The sequence below is a fragment of the Balaenoptera ricei genome, chromosome 1, assembly GCF_028023285.1.
Source record: "Balaenoptera ricei isolate mBalRic1 chromosome 1, mBalRic1.hap2, whole genome shotgun sequence".
NCBI lineage: Eukaryota > Metazoa > Chordata > Mammalia > Artiodactyla > Balaenopteridae > Balaenoptera > Balaenoptera ricei.
This window is the reverse complement of record NC_082639.1, coordinates 26,754,674-26,770,024: the sequence shown is the minus strand read 5'-3', so window position 1 is coordinate 26,770,024 and position 15,351 is coordinate 26,754,674. Positions and strand designations below refer to the sequence as shown.

At 39.9% G+C, this 15,351-nt stretch overlaps 1 protein-coding gene across 1 annotated transcript in view; it reads left to right on the top strand.

Moving 5' to 3' along the window:
• CSMD2 (CUB and Sushi multiple domains 2) overlaps positions 1–15,351 on the top strand; it is a 658,022-nt gene that overhangs the window by 514,628 nt on the left and 128,043 nt on the right. The window contains exons 32-33 of the mRNA XM_059896727.1: positions 1,014–1,127; positions 14,671–14,766. Of these exons, the coding sequence (XP_059752710.1) occupies positions 1,014–1,127; positions 14,671–14,766 (210 nt within the window). The remainder of the gene's footprint in view (positions 1–1,013; positions 1,128–14,670; positions 14,767–15,351) is intronic.

Sequence of the window (15,351 nt, the reverse complement as noted above, 5' to 3'; positions counted from 1 at the left end):
CACACACGCACATGCATGCACATCTGACTTCCTACATGCTCAAGGCTTAAGCCAAAATAGAGAAGGGCTTACCCTGGTACTTGCTCTCAGATGCACCCAGCCAAATGGGAGACCAGTGCAGGCAGAACGTACCAGGGTCTGAAATGGAGTTGTGCCCCCCATGGCCCCGCAGGGTCAGTAACCCCAGCCCCTCCAGCAGTGACTGGCAGAGATGGGACAGCTGAGGAAAGACCCTGTGATGGCCATCAAATGGCATGGCCCTCAGGTCTTGTCTGAAAGGGGGCTCCTCAAGGTCATGGTCCACCAGTTTTCAGTCCCCTCCCATGAGCTAGTTGAGTGGCCTTGGGGAACTCAACCTCTGAGCTTCAGTTTCTTTGTCTATAAAATCAGGTATCTGGAAGAGTCAGGGTTGAAGAAGATGACGTGCATGGCAAACATGGTACCCAGCACAGAGTAGGTGCCCAATACATGTCATTTTGCCTCTTTCCTTGGATTTGCCAGAGGGAAACGAGGTAGAGATGTTTGCCTCTTCCACGGACAGTCGCTCCTTCCTCAGGAGAAGGCTGCTACTCAGCACCCTCATTCCTCTTACATGTGTGGGATCTTGTATCCAGGGGATGCCCTCATTGGCTGGATCTTTGAAGAAAAAGTGAAGGAAAATACAGGGTCCTGAGATCAACGTGGAACCCCGGGGAAGTTACAGAAAGCTCTTCCTTTTCCTAGAGTAGCTGCTGCCACTGCAACTTGAGAAAGGACTAGGGTTAGCCTGTCTGCTCGTGCAGTCCACAGTGTCATCTTGACTTGTGTGGAGAATGCCGGCCCGACCCTTCCCAGGTCCCCGCATCCCTGTGCCCAGTGTCTAATCAGCCAGTGGAAGGGCTCAGCAAGCAGCTAGCCCCATGAACCGACAGCCTCCTCTGAGGTCGCCCTGCTCCTCCAGCTCTCCAGGGCTTCCCCCCAGCACGGCCGCCTGGTCTTTCCCCTGAGCTCTCTGCACCGTGTCTCCTCCACAGTGGTGTTCGGACAGTTTGCCTTCTTCTACACGGCCCTCAATGACGTGGTGGAGGTGCATGACGGCCACGACCAGCACTCCCGGCTCCTCAGCTCCCTCTCGGGCTCCCACACAGGTACCCAGGGCTGGGCCAGCACGGTGAGGGTGGTGGGCAGGGGCGTCGAGGGGAAGGAGGAAGGAGGAGGCCCTGTGAGCAGGGCGTGGCCACAGGTGGAACCACACCTTTGTGAAGGTGGTACAAAGGAAGGTACGACCACACCTTTGTCGTATGCTGGTGCTGTCAGCTCCTGATAACACCACATAGAAGGAAGCTTCAGAGGCTACCCTCACCCCAAGCTGTGTCTACACCCCCCCAAGTGGTACAGCATACCCCTGTCGGTTGATATTGAGACCCAACCTGTTTTTCTAATGATAAACATGTTGCACTTTCATTGTAGAAAACTTAGCGGCAAGAAAAATTAATTGTATAAAGAATTAAAATAAAAACCACCCCAAAAGAACCACTGAAAAGGTGGAGTGTATTTCCTTCCAGTCTTTATATCTACTTAGACTTAATCTTTTACATTTTTTATTGAACACACAATATACATATTTTTATTAAAATGTTCATTATGAGCATTTCTCTTTTTATTTTCCTCTGTAATCGGATTTTAAAATGCTGCATAAAAGTCTATCATAGAGTTATTTAAAATTTATGTAATGAATTCTCTATTATTGAACATTTAGATTGTTTTCTTATTTTTCACTCTCATGAATAGTAATTCAATATAGTATACATATATCTTTGTATACATCTCTATTACCTTAGAATATCTAGAAGCAGAATTGCTAAGTTAAAGGAAATGTGTGATCTTTAAGGCTTTTTTGTTTGTTTGTTTATACTGCAGGTTCTTATTAGTCATCAATTTTATACACATCAGTGTATACATGTCAATCCCAATCGCCCAATTCAGCACACCACCATCCCCACCCCACCACAGTTTTCCCCCCTTGGTGTCCATATGTCTGTTCTCTACATCTGTGTCTCAACTTCTGCCCTGCAAACCAGCTCATCTGTACCATTTTTCTAGGTTCCACATACATGTGTTAATATACGATATTTGTTTTTCTCTTTCTGACTTACTTCACTCTGTATGACAGTCTCTAGATCCATCCACATCTCAACAAATGACTCAGTTTCGTTCCTTTTTATAGCTGAGTAATATTCCATTGTATATATATACCACATCTTCTTTATCCATTCGTCTGTCGATGGGCATTTAGGTTGCTTCCATGACCTGGCTATTGTAAATAGTGCTGCAATGAACATTGGGGTGCATGTGTCTTTTTGAATTATCGTTTTCTCTGGGTATATGCCCAGTAGTGGGATTGCTGGGTCATATGGTAAATCTATTTTTAGTTTTTTAAGGAACCTCCATACTGTTCTCCATAGTGGCTGTATCAATTTACATTCCCACCAACAGTGCAAGAGGGTTCCCTTTTCTCCACACCCTCTCCAGCATTTGTTGTTTGTAGATTTTCTGATGATGCCCATTCTAACTGGTGTGAGGTGATACCTCATTGTAGTTTTGATTTGCATTTCTCTAATAATTAGTGATGTTGAGCATCTTTTCATGTGCTTCTTGGCCATCTGTATGTCTTCTTTGGAGAAATGTCTATTTAGGTCTTCTGCCCATTTTTGGATTGGGTTGTTTGTTTTTTTAATATTGAGCTGCATGAGCTGTTTATATATTTTGGAGATTAATCCTTTGTCCGTTGATTCGTTTGCAAATATTTTCTCCCATTTTGAAGGTTGTCTTTTCGTCTTGTTTATGGTTTCCTTTGCTGTACAAAAGCTTTGAAGTTTCATTAGGTCCCATTTGTTTACTTATGTTTTTATTTCCATTACTCTAGGAGGTGGATCAAAAAAGATCTTGCTGTGATTTATGTCAAAGAGTGTTCTTCCTATGTTTTCCTCTAAGAGTTTTATAGTGTCCAGTCTTACATTTAGGTCTCAAATCCATTTTGAATTTATTTTTGTGTATGGTGTTAGGGAGTGTTCTAATTTCATTCTTTTACATGTAGCTGTCCAGTTTTCCCAGCACCACTTATTGAAGATACTGTCTTTTCTCCATTGTATATCTTTGCCTCCTTTGTCATAGATTAGTTGACCATAGGTGCGTGGGTTTATCTCTGGGCTTTCTATCTTGTTCCATTGATCTATGTTTCTGTTTTTGTGCCAGTACCATATTGTCTTCATTACTGTAGCTTTGTAGTATAGTCTGAAGTCAGGGAGCCTGATTCCTCCAGCTCCGTTTTTTCCCTCAAGACTGCTTTGGCAATTCGGGATCTTTTGTGTCTCCATACAAATTTTAAGATGATTTGTTCTAGTTCCGTAAAAAATGCCATTGGTAATTTGATAGGGATTGCATTGAATCTGTACATTGCTTTGGGTAGTATAGTCATTTTCACAATGTTGATTCTTCCAATCCAAGAACATGGTATATCTCTCCATCTGTTGGTATCATCTTTAATTTCTTTCATCAGTGTCTTATAGTTTTCTGCATACAGGTCTTTTGTCTCCCTAGGTAGGTTTATTCCTAGGTATTTTATTCTTTTTGTTGCAATGGTAAATGGGAGTGTTTCCTTAATTTCTCTTTCAGATTTTTCATCATTAGTGTATAGGAATGCAAGAGATTTCTGTGCATTAATTTTGTATCCTGCAACTTTACCAAATTCATTGATTAGCTCTAGTAGTTTTCTGTGGCATTTTTAGGATTCTCTATGTATAGTATCATGTCATCTGCAAACAGTGACAGCTTTACTTCTTCTTTTCCAATTTGTATTCCTTTTATTTCTTTTTCTTCTCTGATTGCCATGGCTAGGACTTCCAAAACTATGTTGAATAATAGTGGTGAGAGTGGACATCCTTGTCTTGTTCCTGATCTTAGAGGAAATGCTTCCAGTTTTTCACTGTTGAGAATGATGTTTGCTGTGGGTTTGTCGTATATGGCCTTTATTATGTTGAGGTAGGTTCCCTCTATGCCCACTTTCTGGAGAGTTTTTATCATGAATTGGTGTTGAATTTTGTCAAAAGCTTTTTCTGCATCTACTGAGATGATCATATGGTTTTTATTCTTCAATTTGTTCATATGGTGTATCACATTGATTGATTTGCGTATATTGAAGAATCCTTGCATCCCTGGGATAAATCCCACTTGATCGTGATGTATGATCCATTTAATGTGTTGTTGGATTCTGTTTGCTAGTATTTTGTTGAGGATTTTTGCATCTATGTTCATCAGTGATATTGGTCTGTAATTTTCTTTTTTTGTAGTATCTTTGTCTGATTTTGGTATCAGGGTGATGGTGGCCTCATAGAATGAGTTTGGAAGTCTTCCTTCCTCTGCAATTTTTTGGAAGAGTTTGAGAAGGATGGGTGTTAGCTCTTCTCTAAATGTTTGATAGAATTCACCTGTGAAGCCATCTGGTCCTGGACTTTAGTTTGTTGGAAGATTTTTAATCACAGTTTCAATTTCATTACTTGTGATTGGTCTGTTCATATTTTCTGTTTCTTCCTGGTTCAGTCTTGGAAGGTTATACCTTTCTAAGAATTTGTCCATTTCTTCCAGGTTGTCCATTTTATTGGCATAGAGTTGCTTGTAGTAGTCTCTTAGGATGCTTTGTATTTCTGTGGTGTCTGTTGTAACTTCTCCTTTTTCATTTCTAATTTTATTGATTTGAGTCCTCTCCATCTTTTTCTTGATGAGTCTGGCTAATGGCTTATCAATTTTGTTTATCTTCTCAAGGAACCAGCTTTTAGTTTTATTGATCTTTGCTATTGTTTTCTTTGTTTCTATTTCATTTATTTCTGCTCTGATCTTTATGATTTCTTTCCTTCTGCTAACTTTGGGTTTTGTTTGTTCTTCTTTCTCTAGTTCCTTTAGGTGTAAGGTTAGATTGTTTACTTGAGATTTTTCTTGTTTCTTTAGGTAGGCTTGTATAGCTATAATCTTCCCTCTTAGAACTGCTTTTGCTGCATCCCATAGGTTTTGGATCGTCATGTTTTCATTGTCATTTGTCTCTAGGTATTTTTTGATTTCCTCTTTGATATCTTCAGTGATCTCTTGGTTATTTAGTAACGTATTGTTTAGCCTCCATGTGTTTGTCTTTTTTACGGTTTTTTCCCTGTAATTCATTTCTAATTTCATAGCGTTGTGGTCAGAAAAGATGCTTGATATGATTTCAATTTTCTTAAATTTACTGAGGCTTGATTTGTGACCCAAGATGTGATCTATCCTGGAGAACGTTCTGTGCGCACTTGAGGAGAAAGTGTAATCTGCTGTTTTTGGATGGAATGTCCTATAAATATCAATTAAATCTATCTGGTCTATTGTGTCATTTAAAGCTTCTGTTTCCTTATTTATTTTCATTTTGGATGATCTGTCCATTGGTGTAAGTGAGGTGTTAAAGTCCCCCACTATTATTGTGTTACTGCCGATTTCCTCTTTTATAGCTGTTAGCAGTTGCCTTATGTATTGAGGTGCTCCTATGTTGGGTGCATATATATTTATAATTGTTATATCTTCTTCTTGGATTGATCCCTTGATCATTATGTAGTGTCCTTCCTTATCTCTTGTAACATTCTTTATTTTAAAGTTTATTTTATCTGATATGAGTATAGCTACTCCAGCTTTCTTTTGATTTCCATTTGCATGGAATATCTTTTTCCATCCCCTCACTTTCAGTCTGTATGTGTCCCTAGGTCTGAAGTGGGTCTCTTGTAGACAGCATATATATGGGTCTTGTTTTTGTATCCATTCAGCAAGCCTGTGTCTTTTGGTTGGAGCATTTAATCCATTCAGGTTTAAGGTAATTATCAATATGTATGTTCCTATGACCATTTTCTTAATTGTTTTGGGTTTGATTTTGTAGGTCCTTTTCTTCTCTTCTGTTTCCCGCTTAGAGAAGTTCCTTTAGCATTTGTTGTAGAGCTGGTTTGGTGGTGCTGACTTCTCTTAGCTTTTGCTTGTGTGTAAAGCTTTTGATTTCTCCATCAAATCTAAATGAGATCCTTGCCGGGTAGAGTAATCTTGGTTGTAGGTTCTTCCCTTTCATCACTTTAAGTATATCATGCCACTCCCTTCTGGCTTGTAGAGTTTCTGCTGAGAAATCAGCTGTTAACCTTATGGGAGTTCCCTTGTATATTATTTGTCGTTTTTCCCTTGCTGCTTTCAATAATTTTTCTTTGTCTTTAATTTTTGCCAATTTGATTACTATGTGTCTCGGTGTGTTTCTCCTTGGGTTTATCCTGTATGTGACTCGCTGCACTTCCTGGACTTGGGTGGCTGTTTCCTTTCCCATGTTAGGGAAGTTTTCGACTATAATCTCTTCAAATATTTTCTCTGGTCCTTTCTCTCTCTCTTCTCCTTCTGGGACCCCTATAATGTGAATGTTGTTGCGTTTAATGTTGTCCCAGAGGTCTCTTAAGCTGTCTTCATTTCTTTTCATTCTTTTTTCTTTAGTCTGTTCCGCAGCAGTGAATTCCACCATTCTGTCTTCCAGGTCACTTATCCATTCTTCTGCCTCAGTTATTCTGCTATTGATTCCTTCTAGTGTAGTTTTCATTTCAGTTATTGTATTGTTCATCTCTGTTTGTTTGTTCTTTAATTCTTCTAGGTCTTTGTTAAACATTTCTTGCATCTTCTCGATCTTTGCCTCCATTCTTATTCCAAGGTCCTGGATCATCTTCACTATCATTATCCTGAATTCTTTTTCTGGAAGGTTGCCTATCTCCACTTCATTTAGTTGTTTTTCTGGGGTTTTATCTTGTTCCTTCATCTGGTATATAGCCCTCTGCCTTTTCATCTTGTCTGTCTTTCTGTGAATGTGGTTTTTGTTCCACAGGCTGCAGGATTATAGTTTTTCTTGCTTCTGCTGTCTGCCCTCTGGTGGTTGAGGCTATCTAAGAGGCTTGATGGGAGGCTCTGGTGGTGGGTAGAGCTGACTGTTGCTGAAGGCTCCACTGGGAGAGGATCTGCTTGCAAGCTCCTATATAGTTGCAGGCAGGATTCAGTTCTTTGACGGCTATTGGACTGAAGGCGTCAGGTCCTCAAGGACTGTGGATGAGAGGCCCCCTTCAGTTCTTTGCCATGTGGACCGCTCCATAGGGCAGTTCACATATGGCAGCTCAAGTTGTGTCAGGGGACTCAGCGCGGGTCCAGCTGTGATGGACTGGTAAGCCCTGAGCATCTGGAGCAGCTTAGAAAACTGCTGAATCTGGGCTAAAGGACTGCTGCCGTGACTGCTCTTGCCAGAGGAAGCATGATCTCCAAGGCTTTTTAAAAAGATTGTCAAAAATCGCTCCAGAAAGTTCTTGCCACTTTGTTCACCAACAAATAAGTGGGCATGTTTTTGCAGCTCAATAACAAAAGAACAAACAACCTAATCCAAAAATGAGCAGAAGACCTAAACAGACATTTCTCCAAAGTAGACATACAGATTGCCAGCAAACACATGAAAAGATGCTCAACATCACTAATCATTAGAGAAATGCAAATCAAAACCACAATGAGGTATCACCTCACACCAGTCAGAATGGCCATCATCAAAAAATCTACAAACAATAAATGCTGGAGAGGGTGTGAAGAAAAGGGAACCTTCTTGCACTGTTGGTGGGAATGTAAATTGATACAGCCACTATGGAGAACAGTATGGAGGTTCCTTAAAAAACTAAAAAAAAAACTACCATATGGGGCTTCCGTGGTGGCGCAGTGGTTGAGAATCTGCCTGCCAATGCAGGGGTCACGGGTTCGAGCCCTGGTCTGGGAAAATCCCACATGCCGCAGAGCAACTAAGCCCGTGAGCCACAATTACTGAGCCTGCGCGTCTGCAGCCTGTGCTCTGCAACAAGAGAGGCCGCGATAGTGAGAGGCCCGCGCACCACGATGAGGAGTGACCCCCGCTTGCTGCAACTGGAGAACGCCCTCGCACAGAAGCGAAGACCCAACACAGCCATTAATTAATTAATTAATTAATTAATTAAAAAAGAAACAAAACTACCATATGACCCAGCAATCCCACTACTGGGCATGTACCCTGAGAAAACCATATTTCAAAAAGATACATGTACCACAATGTTCATTGCAGCACTATTTACAATAGCCAGGACCTGGAAGCAACCTAAATGTCCATCAACAGATGAATGGATAAAGAAGATGTGGGACATATATACAATGGAATATTACTCGGCCATAAAAAGGAATGAAACTGAGTTACTTGTAATGAGGTGGATGGACCTAGAGTCTGTCATACAAAGTGAAGTAAGTCAGAAAGAGAAAAACAAGTACCTTATGCTAACGCACATATATGGAATCTAAAAAAACGGTACTGATGAACCTAGTGGAAGGGCAGGAATAAAGACACAGACACAGAGAACAGACTTGAGGACACAGTGGGGGAAGGGGAAGCTGGGTCGAAGTAAGAGAGTGGCATGGACATCTATACACCACCAAATGTAAAATGGATGTGTAGTGGGAAGCTGCTGTATAGCACAGGGAGATCAGCTCGATGCTTTGTGAACACCTAGAGGGGTGGGATAGGGAGGGTGGGAGGGAGGCTCAAGAGGGAGGGGATATGGGGGTATATGTATACATATAGCTGATTCACTTTGTTGTACAGCAGAAACTAACACAATATTGTAAAGCAATTATACTCCAATAAAGATTTTTTTTTTTAAAAAAGAGGGCATGTTTTATTCTCACAAAAACTAGGTAATTAAGAAAACAAAAGCATCGTCAGTTTGAAAAGTGAAATGGTATCTCATTTTTTAATTTGCCTTTTTTTATTACTACTTAGGTTAACCTTGTATAATGTAATTATTGGCCCATGAATTTTTTATTTGTGAATTTACTTGTAAATTAGTGTTGATTTTCTATTAGCATTTATTTTTGTATGTATTTAGTAGAGCTCCATATTATTAGAAGCTATATATATTACATGCCATAAAAACCTCTTATCTATAGTATATGCTATGAAAACCTTCCCCTATAGTTCGTCATTTGCCATTTAATTTTCTTCAGGGTATGTTTTAATGTCAGAAAACCTAAATTTCCCATGATATTAAATGTATCAATGTTTTCTGTTATAGTTTTCTCCTCTACTTTTCTGCTGACTAAATAAATATTCCTCTGGGTTTTCCTTTACTTCTTTTTTAGTTTCATTTTTTCTTTTAATACCTTTGGAATTTATTTTGATTTATTATTTGAACTAGGGAACACCTAACCAACATCTTGCTAATTTAGTTAATCAGTTATTCTAATGGAATTTTCAAAATGCCAGATCCACATATATTAAATTTTTATAAAGTTAAAGGTATGTTTCTAGACTTCTTATATATTTCCTCTAAGTGTCTGTTTATTCTTGTATCAGTATCAAAAAGCTGTAGTTAGTGTAACATTATAATAATGTTTAACACTGTAATAATTTTAAACATATGGTACTGTAAGTCCCCATTGTCATTCTTGATTTTGAATTTTTTATTGATTATTCTTGCTTAATTTTGCTTCCAAATAACTTTTAGAAATATTATATCAAGTTAAAAAAATTGCATTGGAATTTTCATTGGAATTCCATTAAACTTATAGATTAATTGGGGGAAAACTCACATGTTTATGATAGTAACTCTATTTCCCATTAGGAATATGGTATGTCTCTCTATTATCTTTTGAAAGAAACAAACAAAAAAAACCTTTAGAAAGGTGCTATAATTTTCATTTAGGCAGTATCCATTTTCTGTTAATTTTATTTCTAGATATTTTGTGGAATTTTTGTTGCTGCTACTGTAAATGAGTCTGCCCCTGGCATCACCTGCCTGCCCCACCATTATATTTTCTAAGTGGTCTTTGCTAGTATATTAGAAGACTGATATTTGGGGTATATTCATCTTGTAAAGTCATTGAGCCCTCCATAATAATGTTAACACTGCCAAATGATTCTCCTGGGTCCTCTAGGCAAGAAACGGTATCGTCTGAAAATAAATCTATCTCATTATTTTATCTCTTTTCAGTAGTTTTTCTTTTATTTTCTTCCATGGTTATTGGTCTAGTCAGGTATATTAACTTAACATCAATGTTAATATTTTATATGTTAGTAAAAAAATCTTTTTGTGATTATTTTAAATGTAACACCATCGCTTACATAATATCCTATGATGATGTTTAGTCTCTTTTGTATTAGTGGTTATACACAAGAAAAACAAAATAATCTGAAGAAAAATAGGAGGAGCGATGTCATGAAACAAAAGCAGAGGTTAATTAATTAGAAAATAATAACAAACTCCACAAACTGAATGGTATATTCATAGTTGCCCTTTTTTCTCAGCTGAACCAGAGGTTTTATATTGTTTAGTTTGTTTCGTTTTGTTGGCTTCGTTCTGTTTTATATTGCTTCAACTTATCAATTCTTCTGTAGACTTTATTGTTTTCTAATTAATTGAACCCTGCTTTTGTTTCATAACGTCTCCCCTTTTTTTCTTCAGATTATTTTATTCTTCTTGTTGTAACTTTTTGAATTGAGAGTTTTGTTTATTTTCTCTGTGTAATAAAGAAGCATATTTACAGTATATATATATTCACCTCTAAGCATAGTTTTGGCTTCATGCCATAAATTTTGATATGTACTATTTTCATCATCATTACTTTCTAAATAATCCATGATCATGATTTACTCTTTGTGCCCAAGAGTCGTTTAAGGATGTCTCTTCTTTTTCCCCAAGAACCTGGATTTTGTTCCTGTTACATTTAAACATTTGTGTTAATTTCTATTTTTATTGCCAGGTAGAGAATGCGGCCTGTACCATTTCTACTTTGGGGATTCAATGAGGTCCTCTCAGTAGCCAAGGACATTTTTTTTAATTCCTTAATTATCTGACAAGAATGTGTGTTCTCTGTTGCGTAGAGAGTCCACGTAGAGAGAAGGGGCAAGCTCAGGCCCTGTGGCCACACTGCCTGGTCTCTAATCTCAGCTCTCCAACTTGCATGATAGGCTCTTGCAGTCACAATCTTTGGCCACTCTGAGCTTCAGTTTCCTCATGTGCAAAGTGCAAAAAGTAAAACTTCTACCTCCTAGATTTACTGTTAGGATTCAATAAGCTTTGTAATAGCCATTAGATAAGGCTTACCCATTTTTATTATTCAAACCCATTATATCAGTGGTTCTCAATGAAATGGAACACCCCCCACACACACACTCATCCAAGGGTGTAAATCAGGATTTTGGAGGGTAAGATGCTTTTTCAAAATCTCTTGATAGATAGATAGATATAAGTATATCCATAGATATAGAAGTATAGGGGCTTCCCTGGTGGCGCAGTGGTTGAGAATCTGCCTGCCAATGCAGGGGACACGGGTTCGAGCCCTGGTCTGGGAAGATCCCACATGCCCCGGACCAACTAGGCCCGTGAGCCACAATTACTGAGCCTGCGCGTCTAGAGCCTGTGCTCCGCAACAAGAGAGGCCGCGATAATGAGAGGCCCGCGCACCGCGATGAAGAGTGGCCCCCACTTGCCGCAACTAGAGAAAGCCCTCGCACAGAAACGAAGACCCAACACAACCATAAATAAATAAATAAATAAAAATTAAAAAAAAAAAGTATAAGCATAGGTACAGGTAGAGAGATAGGTATACACTTAGGACCTGTAGATATAAATATGGATATAGGTATAGGGATAGGTAGAAATGTAAATGACCAATAGAAACAGAAAGAAATAGGGATAGAGATAGATGACTGATAGGTGGATGGATGGATAGATAGATAGATAGATAGAAGTATAGGACCTATATACATTAATACCAATATCCTCAGATCATCTCTTATTCTTCATATAGAGAAACACTGATGATGAGCCTTTGGTGCTGATGGGAGTGAACTGTGTCCCTGTCCCTGAGGCTGGGCTGGGGGAGAAAAAGAAAAGCTTGAAGACCACAACTCAACAGTCTTCATTTTGTTTTTCTATTTATATATCAATGAGAATGTTGTGTGAAAGTATCTGCCAGCACAATTGTGATATTTTGTTGTCGTCCTATGTTTCTAACAATTTTTTATCTGTGTTTGCCTGGTTTATCTTTTCTCATTTTCTTTGAGAGTCTTTTTCTTTTAAGAGGAAGTTTACTTATAAGTGAAACATGTGGCCTGCTATATGTCACCTTGTTTTGTTCGTTCTGGGGTTTTGTTTGTTTTGTTTTGCTTTTGCTTCTTCACGTTTCCATTCATACCTGACCCATCTCTAATTTCCAAGCTTTGCTGATACATTTGGACTTTATCAATGTTATTAGTAATTATTTTATAATTATGGACTTCTTTCCCAAGAACAAGTTTTTCCATTTGCATTTAGTTTTGTTACCTCTTTAACAATAATTAATTGGGTTTAACTATATTTTCCTAGTTGTCTTTATCCCTGATAGTTTTTGATTTCCCTACTTTTGTTCAGTTTTTAAAAGTAGGGCTCCTCACTGCAGTACTTTCTGTCACCTTGCATGTGTGAGAATGCCTTTCCTTTGATGTATCATATAAATGACAACCTGATTATAAATCAAATTAGGGGTCACAAACATTTCAAAGCTGCAGTGGTTACTTTATTCCAATAGCTAATATTATAGATGAGTTGAAATTCAACCTGATTCTTTGTCCTTGTAGGCAACCCATGCTTTTCTCTTTTAAAAACCTTTCACATTTTTTTCTTTATTTTTAAAATTGAAAAGCCCACTCGGATGTGTTGTGGTGGAAATCTCTTTTCATTAATTAGATCTGGTACTTTGTGAACAATCTCATTCAAAAACCTCAAGCTTAGAAAGTTGTCTTCCTTCTTAAATTATTTTTTCTCGTTCAATTTCTCTTGTCTTCTCTCTCTAGAATTCTTGATATGTGCATATTGGATTTTTTTTCTGCCTGTCTTCCACATCACTTGTCGTTTCTCTCATTAGTTTAATCTCTTTATCCTTTTTCTGTGGATTCTGGAAGAATTTCCCCAATTTAATCTCCACTTTGCTGTTCAATTTCTGCAGAATCCAGCTCCATGTGCCAGAGTTTCTCATCTCTTTGTAGCTTTTATTGATCTCAGATCTGTTCTTTGACACATCTTCCTCCCCTAATCTCAGAGAGGCAATGCTAAATTTAATCTTGTGACAACCGCTATTAGAAATCTTCTGAGATTTTTACCTGTTCTTTGTTGTAGTTCACATAAAGATACTTGCTTTGACTTCTGAGAGGTCTCCTCCCTTCAAACTTTGGAATCTTTTCTTACGTCCAGTGATTTTTACTGTGTGTTTATTCCTGGAGAGGGAGAGCTGCATACATCCAGCACTGGAAGTTGAAATGGGTCCTGTGAGACATTACGGGGGGTCCTACTCCACATATATCCGGCCAGATGATGGGAAAATGGAAAAGTTGAGTTTGTTCTGCCCGCATTTATTGAGAGGAGGAACTAGAGATGGTGGTGAAAATCACGAAAAGCTTTTCTTCGTGAGTTTCTTTTTGCTTTGGCAGCCAGAATTTAGCTGGGCAGTGATTCCTAGGCTCAGCCACCTGGGATCTGTGTACATCTAAGTGTGTTGTGAAAAAGGCTGTCTAAGCCCCATGACCAGTAGCATCACATGGGCTTTCTGGAAGCACTGGTGGACCCCAGATGTGCCTCCCAATGGCTCCTTGGGTGGTTCCAACTCCAAGCCTCCCTGAAGTGGAGATGTAGCCTGGCTTTCTGTAACACCTGCTTCCCTTCTGACAGTGGGGTCGGCAGACATTCCCAGGGGTCCCTAAGGCTATGGAGGGGCAGTATGCAGAGTGGCCATGCCACTGCCCATCACCCCACATTCTCCCTCAGCTTCCACAGGAAGGCGATGGTGAGCAGGAGTCCACCTCACGGCTGCAGGTCCGTCTGCACCACATCAAGCAGAAGATATATCTTTATCTTCTGATGTAGAAGCTGTTGGGCTTCCTTAGCTTCCTGTGCCTGTGCGGACTTTCCCCACTTTATTGTGTTATTGGTTGGTTGACAGTACACCCTGCTTTGCCTGGGATAGTCCCAGCTTTCACTTGGTTGTCCCAGCATAATTATTAATAGCATGCCCTTTGATTTTTGGAAGTGTCCTAGTATGAGCAATAAATTATACGATCACTCTGGTTGTCAATCACTTCACAGGGCATCTGGGAAAAGCCAGTTACTCTCCAGTGATTACGTCACCCTCCTTCCCAGAACTTGGTGCCTTTTTTGTTTGTTTGTTTTTATCAGATTGATATCAGTTTTCCAAGTAAACCACCAGTCAGTTTGGTAATGGCCATTCTCCCCCATCCATGTGGGTCAACACATCTTTAGAAGCTTTCTCCTTTCCAAGCAGGTCATTTGATCTGAACCTATCTTTCTTGATCTATAAACTGCAGGTACTGAATGCCAACCTCACGTTGACATGGATCAACGTTAAGACCACGGATGTGAAAGCTTTCTGTAAATTTTAAACTGTAACTTGCAGTAAAAATGTGAGGTTTCATTTTAGGAAGACCTGGGAGGTGGAAGGGGCTGCTGTGTGGGGTGTGGGCAGCCCCTCCATCCTGGCCAGGATTTTACCTGCCAGGCCCGACTGCTGGACTCACAGTCTTCCTCTCCTCTTTGCCCCTTATCTCTGCAGGAGAATCGCTGCCCTTGGCCACCTCGAATCAAGTCCTTATTAAGTTCAGTGCCAAAGGCCAAGTTCCAGCCAGAGGCTTCCACTTTGTCTACCAAGGTATGCAGGACGTGGACGTGGGAGGTGTGAAGGCAGTCTCAGTTCTTCAGAGAGAACAGGGACCTTTGACCCCCTAGTCTGAGCCTCATTCTTAGGGTGTTTTGGGGCAGTTACTGGTTTGTGGGGCAGTTCCCTGAAATTCAGCTGAATTTTATACATTCATGTACCCAACAGACAATTCTTGGACCAAACTCCATGCTGGATAAGGGAAGAAATCATAGAAGGGAAGCTAATTTGCACACACACCCCCACCGCCCATTGTCTGGCACAGTCCTGATGGCATTGGGAAGACCAGCCCAGGCCTCTTACCCAGACCCTCTCCCGTGGAGCTTGGTTTTGTCTGCAAGACCCAGTAAAGGTGCAGGGAAAACACAGGCTTTGGAGTGAGCTGGACATGGATTTGGATCCCAGCTCTGTCACTTTCTAACTGGGCACCAGCTACTCCTCCTCTTGGAGCCGCAGTTTGTTCACCTGTAAAATGAGGGTGATCATATTACCTCAGCGATGGCATTAAAAGAGTTCACAGAGTAGCTGGCATGAAGCAGGTCATCAGTGTCCGTCCCCTTCCTTACGAGCCTGGAAAGG